This window comes from Seriola dumerili, unplaced genomic scaffold, assembly GCF_002260705.1.
Source record: "Seriola dumerili isolate Sdu_G_001 unplaced genomic scaffold, Sdu_1.0 BDQW01000531.1, whole genome shotgun sequence".
NCBI classification, from domain to species: Eukaryota; Metazoa; Chordata; class Actinopteri; order Carangiformes; family Carangidae; genus Seriola; species Seriola dumerili.
Genome location: NW_019174786.1, coordinates 823180 through 841030, shown reverse-complemented (window position 1 = coordinate 841030; position 17851 = coordinate 823180). Strand labels below are relative to the sequence as shown.

At 40.1% G+C, this 17851-nt stretch overlaps 1 protein-coding gene and 12 non-coding genes across 13 annotated transcripts in view; 7 read left to right on the top strand and 6 right to left on the bottom strand.

Moving 5' to 3' along the window:
• Positions 1-8981, bottom strand: part of cunh20orf27 (chromosome unknown C20orf27 homolog) — a 28857-nt gene extending 19876 nt beyond the window's left edge. The window contains exons 1-2 of the mRNA XM_022764202.1: positions 8640-8981; positions 4151-4254 (exon numbers count right to left, since the gene is read on the bottom strand). Of these exons, the coding sequence (XP_022619923.1) occupies positions 4151-4169 (19 nt within the window). The 5' untranslated portion in view covers positions 4170-4254; positions 8640-8981. The remainder of the gene's footprint in view (positions 1-4150; positions 4255-8639) is intronic.
• Positions 8982-10703: 1722 nt separating this feature from the next.
• On the top strand, positions 10704-10776 carry trnak-cuu. Its single transcript has one exon. It is a non-coding gene; the product is annotated as a tRNA-Lys (tRNA).
• A 329-nt stretch (positions 10777-11105) lies between these two features.
• trnan-guu lies at positions 11106-11179 on the bottom strand. Its single transcript has one exon. It is a non-coding gene; the product is annotated as a tRNA-Asn (tRNA).
• Positions 11180-11400: 221 nt separating this feature from the next.
• Positions 11401-11473, top strand: trnak-cuu. The gene has a single exon. It is a non-coding gene; the product is annotated as a tRNA-Lys (tRNA).
• A 494-nt stretch (positions 11474-11967) lies between these two features.
• trnan-guu lies at positions 11968-12041 on the top strand. The gene has a single exon. It is a non-coding gene; the product is annotated as a tRNA-Asn (tRNA).
• Positions 12042-14210: 2169 nt separating this feature from the next.
• trnan-guu lies at positions 14211-14284 on the bottom strand. Its single transcript has one exon. It is a non-coding gene; the product is annotated as a tRNA-Asn (tRNA).
• Positions 14285-14422: 138 nt separating this feature from the next.
• trnak-cuu lies at positions 14423-14495 on the top strand. The gene has a single exon. It is a non-coding gene; the product is annotated as a tRNA-Lys (tRNA).
• A 464-nt stretch (positions 14496-14959) lies between these two features.
• Positions 14960-15032, bottom strand: trnak-cuu. Its single transcript has one exon. It is a non-coding gene; the product is annotated as a tRNA-Lys (tRNA).
• Positions 15033-15443: 411 nt separating this feature from the next.
• trnan-guu lies at positions 15444-15517 on the bottom strand. Its single transcript has one exon. It is a non-coding gene; the product is annotated as a tRNA-Asn (tRNA).
• Positions 15518-16122: 605 nt separating this feature from the next.
• trnan-guu lies at positions 16123-16196 on the bottom strand. Its single transcript has one exon. It is a non-coding gene; the product is annotated as a tRNA-Asn (tRNA).
• A 102-nt stretch (positions 16197-16298) lies between these two features.
• On the top strand, positions 16299-16372 carry trnan-guu. Its single transcript has one exon. It is a non-coding gene; the product is annotated as a tRNA-Asn (tRNA).
• Positions 16373-16901: 529 nt separating this feature from the next.
• trnan-guu lies at positions 16902-16975 on the top strand. Its single transcript has one exon. It is a non-coding gene; the product is annotated as a tRNA-Asn (tRNA).
• Positions 16976-17448: 473 nt separating this feature from the next.
• trnan-guu lies at positions 17449-17522 on the top strand. Its single transcript has one exon. It is a non-coding gene; the product is annotated as a tRNA-Asn (tRNA).
• Positions 17523-17851: the final 329 nt, after the last annotated feature.

Below are 17851 nucleotides of genomic sequence, written 5' to 3'. Positions count from 1 at the left end.
GAGGCTTAATAATGAAAGGCTTTCATACTGTAAAGCAGTCTGTCGGCAGTCAGAATTAAAAGGGTACATTACATTTGTAATGAGTCTAACTGAACTTTCGCTCCAACCCGAGAAATTATCCATTCAAGAAATCTGACACCTATAAAGGCAAAACCATCAGAAGCATGAATGTAAAACTCACCACTCAGCTCTGCTTATATATCCTGTTTCCTTAAAAGGGAGAAATGCCTCAGAAACTGGCATCACTGATGTCATGTGTATATTTACAGAGTATTGCAATCAAACATGCCTCGAAACATGTAGGAGGTCTGCTCATTTCTGCTAATGCTGCCCATCTGCATATGTCCATTTTCAGATATTAATTCAAAACCTATATGTGCTTGGAGCTATGCTGTTCCTTCACTGTGGCTACAGCACTTCATTTTAACATTATCAGTTTCTTTTACTTTACAGCGAATAATTAATTATCACAAGGATTCCTCAAAGGTTGCTTTGGCAGTTGAGCTTTCTCAGCCACTTTCTCTGTCCTTTTTATTTGTTAAGTTTCAAATGAATGACAAAGTTCACTGCAGTAGAGTTTAATGAGCCTGTTTTATCCCTTTATAACGGCTTCCTGTATTTTTCTTTTTCTTATCCGTACAAAGTTTTGAAGTAGACGTTGGTTACGGAAGTATTTTACCCCAATATAAACTCCTATTACAAAGTTTCTTTCAATGACATCTTCAATGTTCCTCAACAATGAAACAGAAGTGTCTCAATAATATGTTTATGGTGTAGATATTAGTTTTAACTTGTTCAACTTTGTTTCCGGGAATGTATGTTTTTCCATCAGTTAGGCTAGGAAAGATGACAGAAAAACAAACTATGATACCCATGAGCCTCAGCTGCTATTACCAAGAAGCCGGTCAGAGGCACAAATCACAGCTACAATTCAAAATGCTCCACTGTTGCAAGTGGGAACAAAACTGAAACTGACCCAGAATCCAAATGTGAAAAACTTTAGTTAAGAGTCATCAGTTTTCTAATAATAATAATAATAATATTTTAACATCCAGTTTGTCGTAACAGATGTTTAAACTCAGTGACTGGTTGTGTTAGCAAAATGCACTTTGAGAGCCTGTAGGTAACTTCTCTACTTAGTGATTGTATTGATCGTGTTGATGGTTAAACTGGGAGAGCTGCATGCCAATTCAAGCCTGGGGCGTGCTCCAGTTGTCAGTCACTTTACACTGTTTGTGCATTGCTAATCAATTCCAAGGAAAGCGAGTGGCAGCCGTATTCAAGGTTGTCACTCATCGAGTAGCGCGGTGCAGTGAGTGCTACAGCTCTACTCGTCCTGTCCTCAGGAATCCTCTTGGCTCAGCCTCAACAGTAATTTACACGAACAAAAACTCAACTCGTCACCTCACGGTAAGAGCAAAAAAATAAAAAATGGTTCTTGCTTGCATGATGTAAAATGCAGCATGAGCTAGATCATCCATAACTTTACAATGTTAATGTACTATTGATTCATGTTGGAAAATGCTATTAATTCCTTAGAGGAAAACAAATCAGTTGCACAATGTTTATACAGCAACACTGTGCAATATCATCTTCATGTCTCATCTCCACTGTTGTCAATATGATTATTAATTTATGGGGCAGCTGCCTGTTACCTTGTTTACACAAGAAAAAACATATCTCTCACTGGCACAACTTACTGCTTCCTTCTTTGTCCATCATTCTGTCAGCACTAGCTTTTCTTGTTTTAGTTTCTCTTTGTATTTAGTGTCCTTGCACAACAGTATCACAGCAGTGGTAGAGCCGTGAGCCACGCCTCTGTGTCAGGCTCATTATCACAGTGCTGAGCTCTGTGGCCTTTTAGATGGGTTTGATAATCCCAGACAAAGCGAGAGCAGGGACACACACCCACACTTACGCTCTCAGTAGTTGCAGACCCAGAACCAGACAGATGCATGTGCACGCGCAAATTAACATGCATACGTGCGCACACATGCACACCCTACTGAACTGGCTTATTTCAGATTAATCTCTATCTGCTTCTGTCCCTCCGCTAATCTATCCGTCAGTGTATGTGCCCCTGCTCTCCGGAGTATTACAGTACTATGTTAGTCTATCAGCCTTCTTCTCTCTCAACTCTTTCAAATAAAAGCTAAATCTGCATGTTTGTGCAGGAAAAATGACGAGTCTACCACATTTGGTTGTAATCAGTGCAGAGTTTGAGTTGTCTCTCCACCCGCAGCAAATCAAAAGCTTCGACGGCTGGTGAGGACATCAATAAACAAACACACCTGGGACTCTAGCGTGTGCTCATATTGCCACATTTGACAGCAGAAAGAAAGAAATTCAATCATACTTCAGGTGTACTGCTCGCCAGCCTTTCAGTTAGACTGCACAAATTCATCCCCATCTTCATCTACCTTTCTCTTTCTGCATCTCCTCTCCTTACAACTGCTTCTTCAGAGCAAGTCATCTCTCACTAATTTATACTTGTGGAATCATCTTGCAACAGAAATACAAAGATATGCCAGCGACAACATTTGTACCATGAGAGAAGCTAAAAGAAGTGATTACAGAGAAAACAGAGTGTCAACTTCTTCTATTACTACTGAAGTCATTCCCAACAAGCAAAGTGAAGAGCTCATCTTTGGCTCTGAGAAACTTTTGAGATGTTGTACATTAAATTATTAATCAAGAAAATAATCTGCAGATTAATAAATAATGAAAATAATCGTTAGTTGCAGCCCTAGTTTCCTCATTGTCCTCTGGCCACATTTACTGTAGAAGAGTTGACAACCATTTGTCATTATTTTCAAAGATCTTTAAACATTCTTTGCTTTTTTAAAGCAAAGAAAACGTGTTAAAATTTAAGCACATTTACACTGTATATATATTAAAAAAAAAATTTCCCAAGGTGGCAATAACAAATTCCTCCCTCTCTCTCGCCATAAAAACGGCAACAAACACTCTCCTTTTGACATTTCAGTCCATCTGAGACACATAAAAAATACATTTTGCAAAATGCCATCAACAGGAAGTCAATAGAGAGGCTCCCTTTGCACCGGCCTTCACTCAGTGACCTTATCAAAAAGAACAAAGGCTTGCAGAGTGGTTCTTAAAGACAACAAGCACCCATACTCTACCGGGAAAGAGAGGAGGCTTATTCATGTCCGCATTCATTCTTGTTCTCTTGCCAGCCTCGATCCTGTTTTTTATTGAGACATTCCTGCTTTTGAGGAAATAAATTTGCTTGTCTCAGCAAAAACCTCTCATACAAATACTGACATTGACTCACCGCCACTTATACACCCTTTCACCAAGAAAACCGACTGAAAGAGAAAGTGATTGAGAATTTAAATTTGATTGATTACCCATCCTGGACTGGCTCCAGGCTGTCTCACTGGTGAAAAGGTTAATTTGGGGTTCTCTATCACAATAAATTATCCTGAAGAATTTGTCTTTTTTCCCCTTTTATTGCAACAGTCAATCCTTTCTAAGAAACTCTGAATGCAGGATAAAGATTAAGGAAGTCTAATTCACCTACAGCAGATTATAGGATAGAGCTTCAAACATTATGATCACTTCCTTCCCAGCTGTGTAAAAGGGCTTATCTGTAATGGAAGTAATCCATCCCATCCACAACGATGAAGCCTTTAACTATGTGTGATTTCCTGTACTATATGCACCTGCAAACTTTTTATTTATCTCTGTAAAGCATTGCTATCAAAATGAATTACACTAAAGTGTTCTTGATTCTGAACTTTCACATCAAATAATTAGCAGTGGTTTTAACAGTGGTTTGGCTTCCTCTCTGGGACCAATCGTCAGGACTTTCTCCTGAGGTAAAATACATATATGCAACTAATTTTCCAGCCTGTTGGTACAGGGCTAAATTATTCACTAGAACAAACACAGACAACTTGATCCTGAGACACATACATGTTGATCCTGGGTTAGCCTTGGCCGCCTACAATGTGAATATTAACTACTTTTTGTCCTGTCTGTCTCACATGGTTTCTCCTGCTTCCCAAAGCCATAGAAAATCACTGCATGACTTACTAACTACTGAAATGCTTATATAAATATGAAAACTTAGTGAATATCACAGTAATTACAAGCAATGATTATAATAATAACAATAAAAACTCACTCTTCTTAGCAGCAGCCATGTCACAGGAATTGGTCCAGTACAGACACACTTGGACACACACTGTCACAGCCTTGTCATCTCAGCAGCGTGACCTCAGAACGACCCTGCAAAACAAGTTAAGATTGAGAAGACAATGAGGGAGATGTATTTAGCAATAGATAGTCGGTGGAGTGAGACACACACCAAAAACAACAGGCAATGATTAGATCAACAGAGGAGCATGAGACGATAAGGTGGGAGGTAAAGGTTGTACATGAGAGTGAAACAGAATGGGAAGTAAGCTTCCCCGGGTGTTTTTCTTTCTAAATCCACGACCCCAGGTTAGCCTGTATTTCAGCTGAGAGCACAGCTGTGCTGCACTAGTCAAGCCAGGAATACCAGAGACTCCCGACAGAGACTTCAATTAAAGGAAAACAACAAAACAGTCTAAGAGGATTAGCTAGGGGCTGAAGCTGCTGTTCGTGGGCTTCGCACAGATGGAGAACGTTCATTACATCTCTGGGACGTGCTTAATATAAATATGGAAATATAGAAAATACGCAGTATATTTATAAGCATTATAGTGCATTATAACCAGGTAGCACATACGAGAAAGTGATAGTGGGCAGGTCAATTTAATCTACTGTCACAATAATAGCCAAGAGAGCAGCCTTGTTTTCAGGCGTAACTGCTGTTATACAACAGCTGTGACTTTACATAATATTAACAACCAGGTGAAAGTGTCACATGATCACAAATAACTCATTACATTATTACACAAACCCCTACTCAAGTGCCAAGTTTGAAAAACACTGCTACACCAATGCTTTGCCAATAAAGCAGATTCTGATGCACACACACACACACACACACACACACACACACACACACACATACATACATACATACAGACACAGACACACACACACATACATACAGACACAGACACACACACACATCTTTCCACATCATGGTCAAGATTCATTGACCATTGACCATTCAGTGTATTGAAGAGTAGACCTGGAGGCCTTTTTTCCTTTGAGATCAAAACTGTCTGAGTCTTCTCAACAAGAAAAACATCTAAGGGCCACATTTCTGCACTGGCCTGCCTACACACTTGTTTCGAATACTGTGAATGTACAATATCTGTGAGCAACAAACTGCAAGAAAACTGAAGATGCTCCCTCTCACTCTTTATGCCAAGCTTACCAGATGATGAACATGTATACAGCCACGTCTTTTTGCCCAGGCTTAATAAACAATCTTAAAATATCAAAAAACCAGATGTTGCTAATCTACAAACAGCCTTGGAAATGTTCCCTCTTCAAAAATACCAACTCTGTCAAGTCTGACCTTGTTCTTAGAATTCAGGTGATCCCTTTTAGTGAGAGGTTTTTCTGTTTAATTGTTCCTTTTACACATTTTCTAACCTGAACCACTCACACATGTGAGGTCACTGACCTTCAGAAACACTTGTGGTTTGTACTTCCTTCTTTCAGTTTAGCCAAGGCTGGGAACAAAGACGCAGCAAGTGAACTTTGGCGCTAGAGTCGTCCGCTTTTCTTGCAAAACACGGGAGGGAAGCATGTCACATTACGAAACAGAAAACGTACAATGGCAGAGAATCAGAGGATGATCCACTTTTAGAAGTGTGAAATATGAGCGCTGTTTTGAGCACCGAAATGGGTCGCTATGATTAGAAAACCACTGGTGGGATTCAAATGTACACGCCTCCAGCTGTGAGAGCAGTAGTGTGACATGTGACGTATGTCTTACTGGATTTTTTTTTTTTTTAAAAACTATGAAATCTTCCAGGTGTTTACAAAAATGTTTTAGGTGACTGTTGTCACGTCAAATATATGAACTGAAGATATAGTGTTTTCTTTAACCAGTACCACTGTGCGTGCTAAAGTATTACACCTATGTTATTTTCATAGTTGTGCCAATCCATGCTATTGGTAATGATCACCTTGTACCCACCAAGTTAAATGCTCAGACCTGGGATCTGAGACTGATGTGACATCATCAAAAATAACTCCAACAGGTTTTAAACAAAACTTTGATTAGCCAAACTTAAGTGGATGAGAAAACATAGGTAAAGATTATTAAGTCTGTTGTAAATATCCATCACAATTTTCAGAGGTCTTTGCTCCAGTTGGAACTACTTCTACACCATGCTTACAGTTTTCCTAGATAATGAAGAATTATTACAGACATGTGTTTCACCTCCAGTATAAAGAGTTTTAGATAATCTCACTTTATTGTTGGCTTGTTTATAACCTGTGACCTGACTCCTCATGTTTCTCGGACTTTGCTATTACCAATGTTCATGCCATTGCCAAATCTCTGAAATACTGTGGTGAGTACAAAGTTATCACAATCACAATCCATAGAAATGATGGTAAAACCTACATAAATATAAGACAAGTTGTAATGAACTGGAATTATGCTTTGAATCTACAATTTTCTTCAAATTTAATAAATTTTCTTTAAGACTCTAAAGCAGAGTTGTTGAAGGCTTCGTGGTAAAAGACCTTCATTTGAATCAGCCACCACAAAAATTGCAAAAAGTGCTAGATAGTGTGGTGTGGAGATACTAGGCTTCTGAATTTAATGTGTGAACACACAAACATGGTGTGAAGCACAGGATGTATTGGCAGTGAAAACTGGAACAGGTGTATGATCATTTGTGTGGGTTGAGACGCTGCCACACATATGCAAATATTTAAATATATTATTAATAACCAGTAATGACATAAGTGGAAACAGCTTAAATCATTCATTGAGCTGTTGCTGTATATTCACGCTGTGATAATAGTTGCTTTGTACGGACGTGTTCCTACCACAGTAACCTTGAAATGGTGTGAGCACTGAACTTAATTAACATGCATGACCACCTTATTTAAATCCTGAAGCCCAGCCAGGCTTTGTTACCGATAGCTCTCCCTCTGCTCTGTGCCACAGTTGTCAAATTTAAATTGTAGATGCCACAGAGAGCAGCAACAGGTACTCCCCTCCTGCTTTCAATTTATGCTTGTTATTTCTGGAAAGTGATTTGCTCTCCTCTGTGTGAGACAGGCACATGCTGGGAGTGACAGGAAATATGACTGTCACTTTAAAGTTGACATTACCTCACTGCAGTGTTAACCCTGTACAGCATGTAGTGCCTTCCCTTTGTTTTCATTGCACCAGTCAATAAGCTGTGGACTCTGTTACTAGGGCTGAAAGAATTAGGCAATTGATTGATCAGTTAATCAAATGAAAATTAATCTGCAGCTATTTTATCAATCACTTAATGGTTCAAGTAATTTTTTAAGCAAAAACACCAAACAATTCACCAGCCCCCTATTCTCAAATGTTAATATTTTCCTGTTTTTCTTCATCCTCTATTAAAGTAAACTAAATATCTTTAAGTTTAGACTGTTGACCAGACAAAACAAGCAACCTGAATAAGTTAACTTGGGTTCTCAAGAACTTATAACAGGCATTTTTCACTCTTTGCTTGCATTTTATAGACCAAACACTTTCACCCAATTAATTAGAAGTTAAAAATAGTTCCAATCATGCTGCTATTTTAACCCCGTTCTCTCTCTACTTCTGCTCTATGTGCATAAAGTACATGAAACACACATGCAGTCTTAAACTAAATTCATGAAGGTGATTATGTTTTTTTATTCTTTACATAAATTTAAGGTCACTTGGAGACTGTAGTTGTGGTGCTGTTGAGTTGTATTGCATTATACAAAGAGGTGATTCTGTTGTTTACCCTCATTGGGATTATAAATGGGATGGACAGAATAATAGGAACACCTGTCAACACAACAGCACCACCAACTGCAGCCTCCAAAATGATCACACAGTTGAATCAACATCTCTCTGGAACAGTTTCAACACAAATTGAACATTATAACCTTCATGAAGGTGGGATTTATTGCAGGATTAGCCTGAATTAGTTTTAGCCAGGTGCACCTAATACACTGACAAATAAGTGTACTTAAAGTACAATAATATGCGGTTGGATTATAACTTTAATGTTGCAACTGGTAAAGGTGCCTAAATTTGAATTAATTAACTGGGTAGTTGAACCTGTAATGTTAAAATAACTGACTATATTTTGCATTAACAATCTTAATCCGCAAAGAAATTAGTAACTGAAAGGTTTAAATAACTGTATTGGAGAAAAAAGTAGTGTTACAACATTTCCATCTGAAATGTAAAAAGTACAAAGTACCGTAACGGAAATACTCAAGTAAAGTACCTCAAAACTGTACTTAATTAGATTAGTTACTTGGGTAACTATATTTAGTAACTTTCCACCAATGGATGTAAATATGATGTAAAAGTTACTTTAGTAACATAAACAATGACTACAGTTTACACAGCAGTTACAGCAACATAAATATGTGTACATGTTAGCTATCCCGTCCTTGCTAGGTGTTAACCTGAAAAGTTGCCAAACGTAAAAAACCTTAATTTCTTTTGTTTAGTTTTCTTTGTCCGCAAAGCTTACCTTACTTCATCCACGGCACGAGAAAGTCGTACATCAACCTGTAGAGACAGCAGAAACCGTGGTCGTCTGTGTGTGTGCAGGTGCTGTTTGGAGCAGGGAGTGCAGCTAGTAAAAGCACCAGCGCCTCAAAATACGAACGGACACCAGAACCTCCACTCCCCTCTTTTCTCCGCTACACTTTCTCTATCCGGCGATTTCCGCATTTGATCACGTGGTTTGGTCGGGGCTCCCCTTGTACTGCTTACAACCCGGGTTTGTGCACTGATGGTTCAATATGACAAACGCTCTGCCCGTCGCTCGAAACACCTGAACACCGCCCTTCTCCTCTCTGTGCAGCCGAGGAGTGAGGATCAAAGCTGGGTATGAAACAGGAGCTCACCTCGCACTCCATCTCCAGCCACCAGTGCTTTATTGTAGTGAAGTGGCGCCACCTAGAGGTGTTTTGCGCGCATAGGAAAAGATAAATCCCCAACCTTCAGAGGTGATATGTAAGCACATTTACTCAAGTACTGCACTTAAGTATAAATGCAAAGTATAGTAATTTCTATCATTTGTGTAACAATTATTCAAATTCGTTTTTATCAGACCCCTCCTGTCCAAATATGGTGATTCGGGAATTTCTGGGTTCCTTTACAGGTTGAGAAAATTCCCCTCCTTCTTAATATAAATAAACTATTAATAAATCACCACCATCAACTTGGATAAGCTGGGAATGTATTGTCACAAAGCAGAAAAACAAGGTTGTTTCTTCTTGCTCATGAAAAGAGATTCGTGGTTCTCACATATGCTGTAGATTAACACTAACTAGCTAATACTTTTTGTAACGAGGAATTTAAAAAAAAATTAAACATAAAAAAAACAGACCTGTTAAGGTAGAATGCAGAAAATAATAGTATAAATCTTTATAATTTAGACAGACATTTCCGGCTGTTTTTTTCTTTTTTTACCCAGAAGCACACGCTCCCTCCCCTCTGAGGTAAGTCGCTCGTGGTTGGAAAAAAGCGTCGCGTTTGAAGTCTCCTTGTCCAAGGTGTGTCGCACTTAAACAGATACGTTAAACGTTGTTAAACGGTTATTTGGCTTTAATATTAAGATAAAGTTTATCTAACCGCTAAGGTTTGAGCTTGTAAAAGGCATGTGTACAAAGTTTTATTTATGTGAGGCGCAACAGGAGGCACCGACCACCATCAAGCCAAGGTCTGAGCTGTCAGCTAGCTAACAACAAGCCCGTTTTTACGGTAAGAATGACTCGTATAAAATATAATCTCAATAATTTGTTACGATTAAATTGTAACACCAAAGTTTGTAGTGTAATATACAAGTGACCTGTACCTGTATACCTGTTAAGTAAAATATGCTAACAAACGCCTGCGCACGTAGCATCTTTAGCTCAAATCATTGACTTAATTACTGTTAATTTGGCGTTAATGGTTAGGCACTAACGATAGGTAAAACACAGAATTTGACCTATTACGTCGTTAATTTGTGTGTTTTGTGTGTTTCAATCGTGCTGTGTAAATGACGGACTGGCAAATGTGGAGAAGATGGAGGCAGAGTGAGTAGTCGAAAGTAGTTAACCTAAGTTCAGGTCGCACATGGTCGATGGCGCTAATCATCCTATTTGGTTAAGGTCTTGGTTAAGGGTACCTTTTCTCTTTAATTAAAAAAAGGATTGGCTAAAAATTTAAATTCAGCGTTCTGTCTGACATGACTAAACATTTTCTCAGCTCTCTTTCTTTTGTCTTCTTTCTTTCTCTAACCTTAAATCAAAATTTAGCAATGTATAACCAGTTTTTCTGAGCCTCTGCTGCATAGTTATACAGAGAACATAATTCAAACAATATTAAAAAACATTAAACATTCAAACAACAGCTTTAGAAAATTCTAACATATTGACTGAAACTCAACTGTTACATTAAACATAAAGCAAATTTACTGGTTAAATTAGGCAGCTGCAAGGGAAAAGGTAAAATGGTTTGATAATACAAATGCTCCAACATTTCCAGTAGCCATCAAAATTCAGGAGACTGGAGATAAACGCCACTTCCTGGAAACTTGTCAGTAGCCCGGCTAGCTCAGTCGGTAGAGCATGAGACTCTTAATCTCAGGGTCGTGGGTTCGAGCCCCACGTTGGGCGCATACCTTTTCACTTTTGTGTCTCTCTTATGGCCATTATTCAATGCTGCGGCTTAGGAACTTGGTTGGTTGGAGGAGGCATTAAACCATGAGGTAGTAATTCAAGATCAAAGTATCATGTACACATGGTGTGTTCAGTGGTCAACTGATTGGTAGTTTGACCCCACCCAGGAAAAGACCCTGTTCCTGTAGTACACACTTAATCAAATTCTTTTTATGTACTGTATTTTAAGCACATCTGTTTTCAGAATGACCACAAAACAATAACAACTGTTAACTGTTTTTGTTATGAAATTGTGCTTAATCCATTATTATTTATGAAAAAGCTCTCGTCCCTGGGTGGGCTCGAACCACCAACCTTTCGGTTAACAGCCGAACGCGCTAACCGATTGCGCCACAGAGACTAGATGCTCTATCTGTGGCCATGTACAGTCTTTAACACTGATCTCACACCAGTGAGGTCAGCTGTTTAGTGTGGGCGTGTGGAGGAATTCAAAGTTCCTTGTTCAACGTAGTCCAACAAAAGTCTGATATTTGTTATGAGAAAATCTTGAATATAAAGTTGAAGATTATCATCGTTCAGTGTGAAAAATGTAGAATGACAATTACTAGCTGTGTCACCATAGCCCGGCTAGCTCAGTCGGTAGAGCATGAGACTCTTAATCTCAGGGTCGTGGGTTCGAGCCCCACGTTGGGCGCATAATATTTTTAAATGGAGCACTGAAGAGTTTTATGGACCATTTCCGGCAGTGTTGAAATCACTGTGGAAGTGGAAGTGGAAAACGCTGCACCGGACTATACTAAGGAGGCCCTCTCCTTGATGTTGTGCTGGCTTCCTCATACATACTGAGCAAGCCAGAGTGTGAAACACCCCTTCCCCCACATCATCTGTCATCACAACAAGCCCATGTGCCTGTCTTGCCCCCCCCATTATATTGCATAATAATAGTTTTATGGACCATGTCGGGCAGTGTTGAAATCACTGAAGTGGAAAACACTGCACTGAACTACTGGACTAAACTAAGGAGGCCCTCTCCTTGACGTTATGCTGGCTTCCTCATGCTTTACACACAGAGCAAGCCAGACTGTGAAGCACCCCTTCCCCCACATCATCTGTCATCACAACAAGCCCGTGCGCCTTGTCAGCAGAGCACAGTCAAAAGCCCTGAATTGTGCTCCATGCAGCAACCTTGTCTCTGTGGCGCAATCGGTTAGCGCGTTCGGCTGTTAACCGAAAGGTTGGTGGTTCGAGCCCACCCAGGGACGAGAATTTTTTGCTCCTAGTACATTGTACTTTAATATGGAAATCCCACGTTATAATATAAAGTGGCAAGTATGTGAACCTGTTGGAATGTCATGGTTTTCTGAGGAATTTTTGCCCATTCTTCCTGGCAGAACTGCTTAAGCTCTGCCATATTCTTTGACGTCTCATGTGTATGGCTCTCTTCAAGTCAATCCATAGCATTTCTATTGGGTTGAGGTCTGGGCTCTGACTTGGCCTCTCCAAAAGGCGGATTTTGTTTTTCTGGAACCAGTCTGTTGTGGACTTGCTCCGGTGTTTTGGGTCGTTGTCCTGTTGCATCACCCACTTTGTAGAGAGTTTCAGCTGATGTACAGACATTCTCAGATTATCCTGAAGAATTCTCTGATAAACTTGGGAATTCATCTTCCCCTCAATGATGCAAGCTGGCCAGGCCCTGATGCAGCAAAGCAGGCCCAAATCATGAGTTTTCCTCCACCATACTTTAGGGTTGGGATGATGTTTTCATGACGATATGCCGTGCCTTTTCTATGCCAGATGTAGTGCTGGGTGTTTTTTCCAAAATAGTTCAATCTTAGTTTCATCAGTCCACAAAACATTTTGCCAATACCGCTGTGGAGTGTCAATGTGCTCTTTTGCAAACTTCAGGCGTGCAGCAATGTTCTTTTTAGTAAGCAGTGGCTTCCTTCGTGGTGTCCTGCCGTAGATACCCTGCTTGTTCAATGTTTTACGTATTGTAGACTCATGAACAGAGATGTTAGCGAGTTCCAATGATGCCTTCAAATCTTTGGCTGTCATTCGGGGTTGTTTTTTTACCTCATTGATGAGTCTTTGTTGTGCTCTTGGTGTCATTTTGACTGGGCGTCCACTTCTTGGTAGAGTAGCAACAGTCCCAAAGTGTCTCCATTTGTAGATTGTTTGCCTAACTGTAGACTGGTGAATTCCTAAAGTCTTTGAAATCACTTTGTAACCCTTGCCAGCTTTATGTAAATCAACAATTCTTGATCATAAATCCTCTGAAAGCTCTTTTTGGCGAGGCATGGCTCACATAAACGTGTTCTTCTTTTGCAAAACAAACTCCAAAAGTTTGAGGGGTTTTTATCAGTCAAAGTAGCTTTAGTCCACACCCACAAACTCATTGTCTTAACGAGACTCCAGGTATGCTAAAACCTGACACCAATCAGCTTTTTTGAGGTCATTAATTCAAGGGTTCACATACTTTTTCCACAAGCACTATGAGGATTTTTTGGTTATTCTCAATAAAGACATGAAAGATCAATTTTTTTTTGTGGTATTATTTAAGACACATTATATTTGTCAATACCCCTGACTTAGATGAATATCAGATCACATTTTATGACAAATTTACTCAGAAAACCATGAAATTTTTTCATGAAAGGTTCACATACTTTTTCTTGCCACTGTATATATGCAATGTGCTGGTATAAGAAAAGGAATGAGACATAGGTTGACTGAATTGTTAACAACTGAGACTGAACTGTGCTTAGATTACTTTTGTTACTTTGCTGCATAGCTATACAGTGAACACAATTCACTAAAATTAAATCAAACTGTTCTTAAGAGTCAGTGCCAATTATTTTATAGCTGTCAGTGATGTAGTTCAAGAAATCCAACCTGCTTAAATGAGGAAAGGTTCACACTGCAGGACCTGTCTTTTTACAATGTTGTTACGAAAGCATACGAAATTTCACCCTCCCTCTGCTTCCTGCCTCAGCCCTTCCCCCATTGCCCCTATTGTTTAGTTAAGGTTTTTTTCATCTATAGTTTGTCTTCTTTTAGGCTTTGTGTTGAGGATTAAGACCAAACAACCATCCCTGGGGGAGCTTAAGCCACCAACCTTTTGATTAACAGCGGGACGCAGTAACAAACAATTGACTTATTAGAAGTCAGCTTTTCTGTTATCAAAGCGCGAGCAGGGCATGGAGGGGTTGATTGAATCAATGCACTGCGCACAGCTCTTACAATGAAATAAGGTCTTATCCATTTGAAAAAGAAAAATGTTGCATGCAACCACTGGTCTAATTAATAATTACCTTAAAATGACATGGCATGTTTTATTGTAAAAAAAGAAAGAAAAAAAGGAACACAAAGTAAATGAAGTACTGGCTGTTAGATTTTAATGTTAAGCTACAGTGTACTAGGAACAAAACACTCGTCCCTGGGTGGGCTCGAACCACCAACCTTTCGGTTAACAGCCGAACGCGCTAACCGATTGCGCCACAGAGACAAGGTTGCTGCATGGAGCACAGTTCAGATTCTTTGTGTGTGTGCTCTGCAGCAACAGGGATGAGGCATGCTTAAGAGAGAGAGAGAGACTAGCAGGCCTGTTACAATCAGGGAGGATGTGGGGGAGGGGTGGTTCACAGCCCGGCTAGCTCAGTCGGTAGAGCATGAGACTCTTAATCTCAGGGTCGTGGGTTCGAGCCCCACGTTGGGCGACTCTGTTTTTTGTTTCTTGGTGGAATGTTGTATAGGGCTGACATTTTATCAGGGTTTCATGGGCTCTTTGCTAGGGGAATTTTCATGACACCTTGGAAAGAACTATATAATACTTAGTTTTTAGTACAGTTATTTTAGTGCTGTTGTTATTTATTTATTGCAGTCTTGCAGTCTTCCCTGCTGCCAAGTCAAATCCTCATTTCAATGCTTTTTCTACTGTACATTGTACCTTGTCATGTGACAAATAAAACGTTGAACCCCACACTAGCAAGCTAACAATGTCAAGGAGAGGGGTGTTTACTTGGCTCTTCTACTCTGTAAGTTTTCCCACTGCTATGTCATACAGTCAATTTGTGTTTCATGTCTGACTCTTATCAGAGTTGCCACACAGGAATCACCAATGATATCTAAGTTCTGTCTGACACTGTCCTGAGAATTGTCACAGTGCTGTTAAAAATATCTGCGCCCAACGTGGGGCTCGAACCCACGACCCTGAGATTAAGAGTCTCATGCTCTACCGACTGAGCTAGCCGGGCAGCTATCATTGACTAAAAGTGTAAAAAAGACGGTTCTGAGATCTATCCTCTCTCCTCAATTCGTACAGTGTGAAGAAGGGTTTACAGCCAAGGAGTTTGTTTGGTTTCTTGGGTCAACAATTAGATCAAATTCTGAATTCCGCTTTGGAAAAATGTATTATGTATATTTTTCTCAAATGTATTTTTTGGAAGTGACTACCTTAGACAAGTAGAGGCCAATGGTGTGTATTTTTGGTTTTTAAGTTTTTCACTCGTACTCTGCTATACAGTAATTTTCGAAACAAAGACATACCTCTGTTAAAACGTAATTGTCATTGTGTCACAGTGATTTTCACCCCACATTTCTCCAACCACCACGGAAAGCAGGCCACTGATTTAGACAAATACCGATTATTTAAGCAGAAAACAGTACGTCCCTGGGTGGGCTCGAACCACCAACCTTTCGGTTAACAGCCGAACGCGCTAACCGATTGCGCCACAGAGACAGCTGTGGTAGCTTTTGTAGGGGGCGTGGCTAAACACCAGGTTCGAGCATTAGGTAGCTTGTAAGTGTACCTGGTGCCAGAGCACCTTAAGCCAAAGATCAATGATTGACTTTGTGGTCGTATCATCAGATCTGCCGCCATACGTCTTGGACGAGAGGGAAGAGAGGGGCGTAGCTGTCAACTGATCACCACCTGCTGGTGAGTTAGATGAGATGGCAGGACAGGCTTGACCTTTGGAAGAATTTCTTGTGCGTCCCTCAGGGAGGTTGGGGACATGGAAAATGATTGGGCCATGTTCAAAGTCTCAATTGCAGAGGCAGCGGTTATGAGCTGTGGACACCTGAGATAAGGGAAGCTGTCAGGCTGAAGAAGGAGGCCTGGAAAGCATCGCTGGAGAGATAGATGTCTGGAATGCCCTGGTTGTCCTTCTGACTCCGCGAACCCACCACGGACAAGCAGAAGAAAATGAATGGTTTGATTGTATTTGGCTTTTCAATCATCTTAGATCGAGAAACGTCATTTTCACTCCATGTTTCTGTAAGCCTCACCAAAACCAGGTCACTGATTTACATGATGTTACCTGATTATTTAAGCAGAAAATCTAACGTCCCTGGGTGGGCTCGAACCACCAACCTTTCGGTTAACAGCCGAACGCGCTAACCGATTGCGCCACAGAGACAGTGCTGAGGGGGTGTGGCCTCAATCTTCAATCCCCACCTACTACCCCACTGGGTGGGGACTGAATATTGAGGCCACACCCCCTCATTAACGTGATAGAGTCGTCTCTGTGGCGCAATCGGTTAGCGCGTTCGGCTGTTAACCGAAAGGTTGGTGGTTCAAGCCCACCCAGGGACGTAGCATTTTCTGCTTAAATAATCAGGTTACGTCATGTAAATCAGTAAACTCGAGTTTATTAAACTAATTATCTAAGCAGTTAATTTACTGAACAAGTTAATCTTCAATTAAAGAAAATTAAAGAGTTATAGCATTACAGGAAACAGACCAAAAAGAAAAATATACAGAATTCAGAATCAGAATTTGATCTTATTGCAGACTCAAGGCCCAAACTTCTACAAATTGTAGAGAGACAATAGAGCTTAGACATGTGGTTTATTGGTAATCAGTCATTGTCTGTATGTGCACCCATCGGGGATCCTTAACAGTAGAGGTAATTGTGGTAGACAAATGCATTTAAAATGTGTTCTTACATCTAAGTTGCAGGGTGTAATAACACACTCATTAAGTGTTTACTGCATTTAAATGCTTAAGATTACATGATTTCAATTTTTGTCATATTACCCACTTCATATACATATAAATATTAGATACAAGTGGGTGGGCATAGAAGTTCCAGGCCACACCCCCTCAGCTCCTTGTCAGTGCAGTCTCTGTGGCGCAATCGGTTAGCGCGTTCGGCTGTTAACCGAAAGGTTGGTGGTTCGAGCCCACCCAGGGACGTAGCATTTTCTGCTTAAATAATCAGATAATATCAGTAAATCAGTTCCCTGGCATCCATGAGGCGTAGGGATATATGGAGAGAAAATGACTGACGAACTAAATAGGGCGCATCATCAATAGTATATCCTTGAATCCAAGACAATTGCATGAGTACAATTGACACTTAAATAGGATAAACACAGAATTCAGGAAGCAGTGTTGTGTCACATATATACTAAGAAATAACTCAGTAAGTCTTGGTTTAAAAATATGACTGGTAGGAGAGAAACTTCATTATTGACCAGGTACATTTTCCTCTTGTCTCTCTTGATAAAAACTATTAGGATGTTTACTTCTTCTCTTCACAAACTGAACTTCACCAGCTGTACAATTTGTAGAGTGATGGAAGAGAAAAAGCTAGTAAGTGACTGAAAGTAAGTTCAATTCACTTCTGGGGAGGATCCGAAACTTGTGGAAAGAAATGTGCGAAAAAAGTCTCTGTGGCGCAATCGGTTAGCGCGTTCGGCTGTTAACCGAAAGGTTGGTGGTTCGAGCCCACCCAGGGACGATTGGTTTTGTTAGTTTCCATTATCACAGTTAGCGAAACCTGGAATAAAGGCATGACTCTTGGATTATAAACAACATATAAACTGAGCAAATGTAGTGTGGAAGGAAGCATTCCTAATGCACTGCTGAAAACATGTTACCAAAAAGCACTTTTAAAAAAGAGGGACTTGAGAGTTCAAATCAAAACCAAACCAAAATAACTGACTCAAGATAGAAACCCCCAGGATATTAACCCAATAATATGACTATTGCAGAATGTATAGGACACATTATCAGTAGTGGTATATGTGTACAATGCAAGTGCACACACCTAAACAACTGACAGAGAAT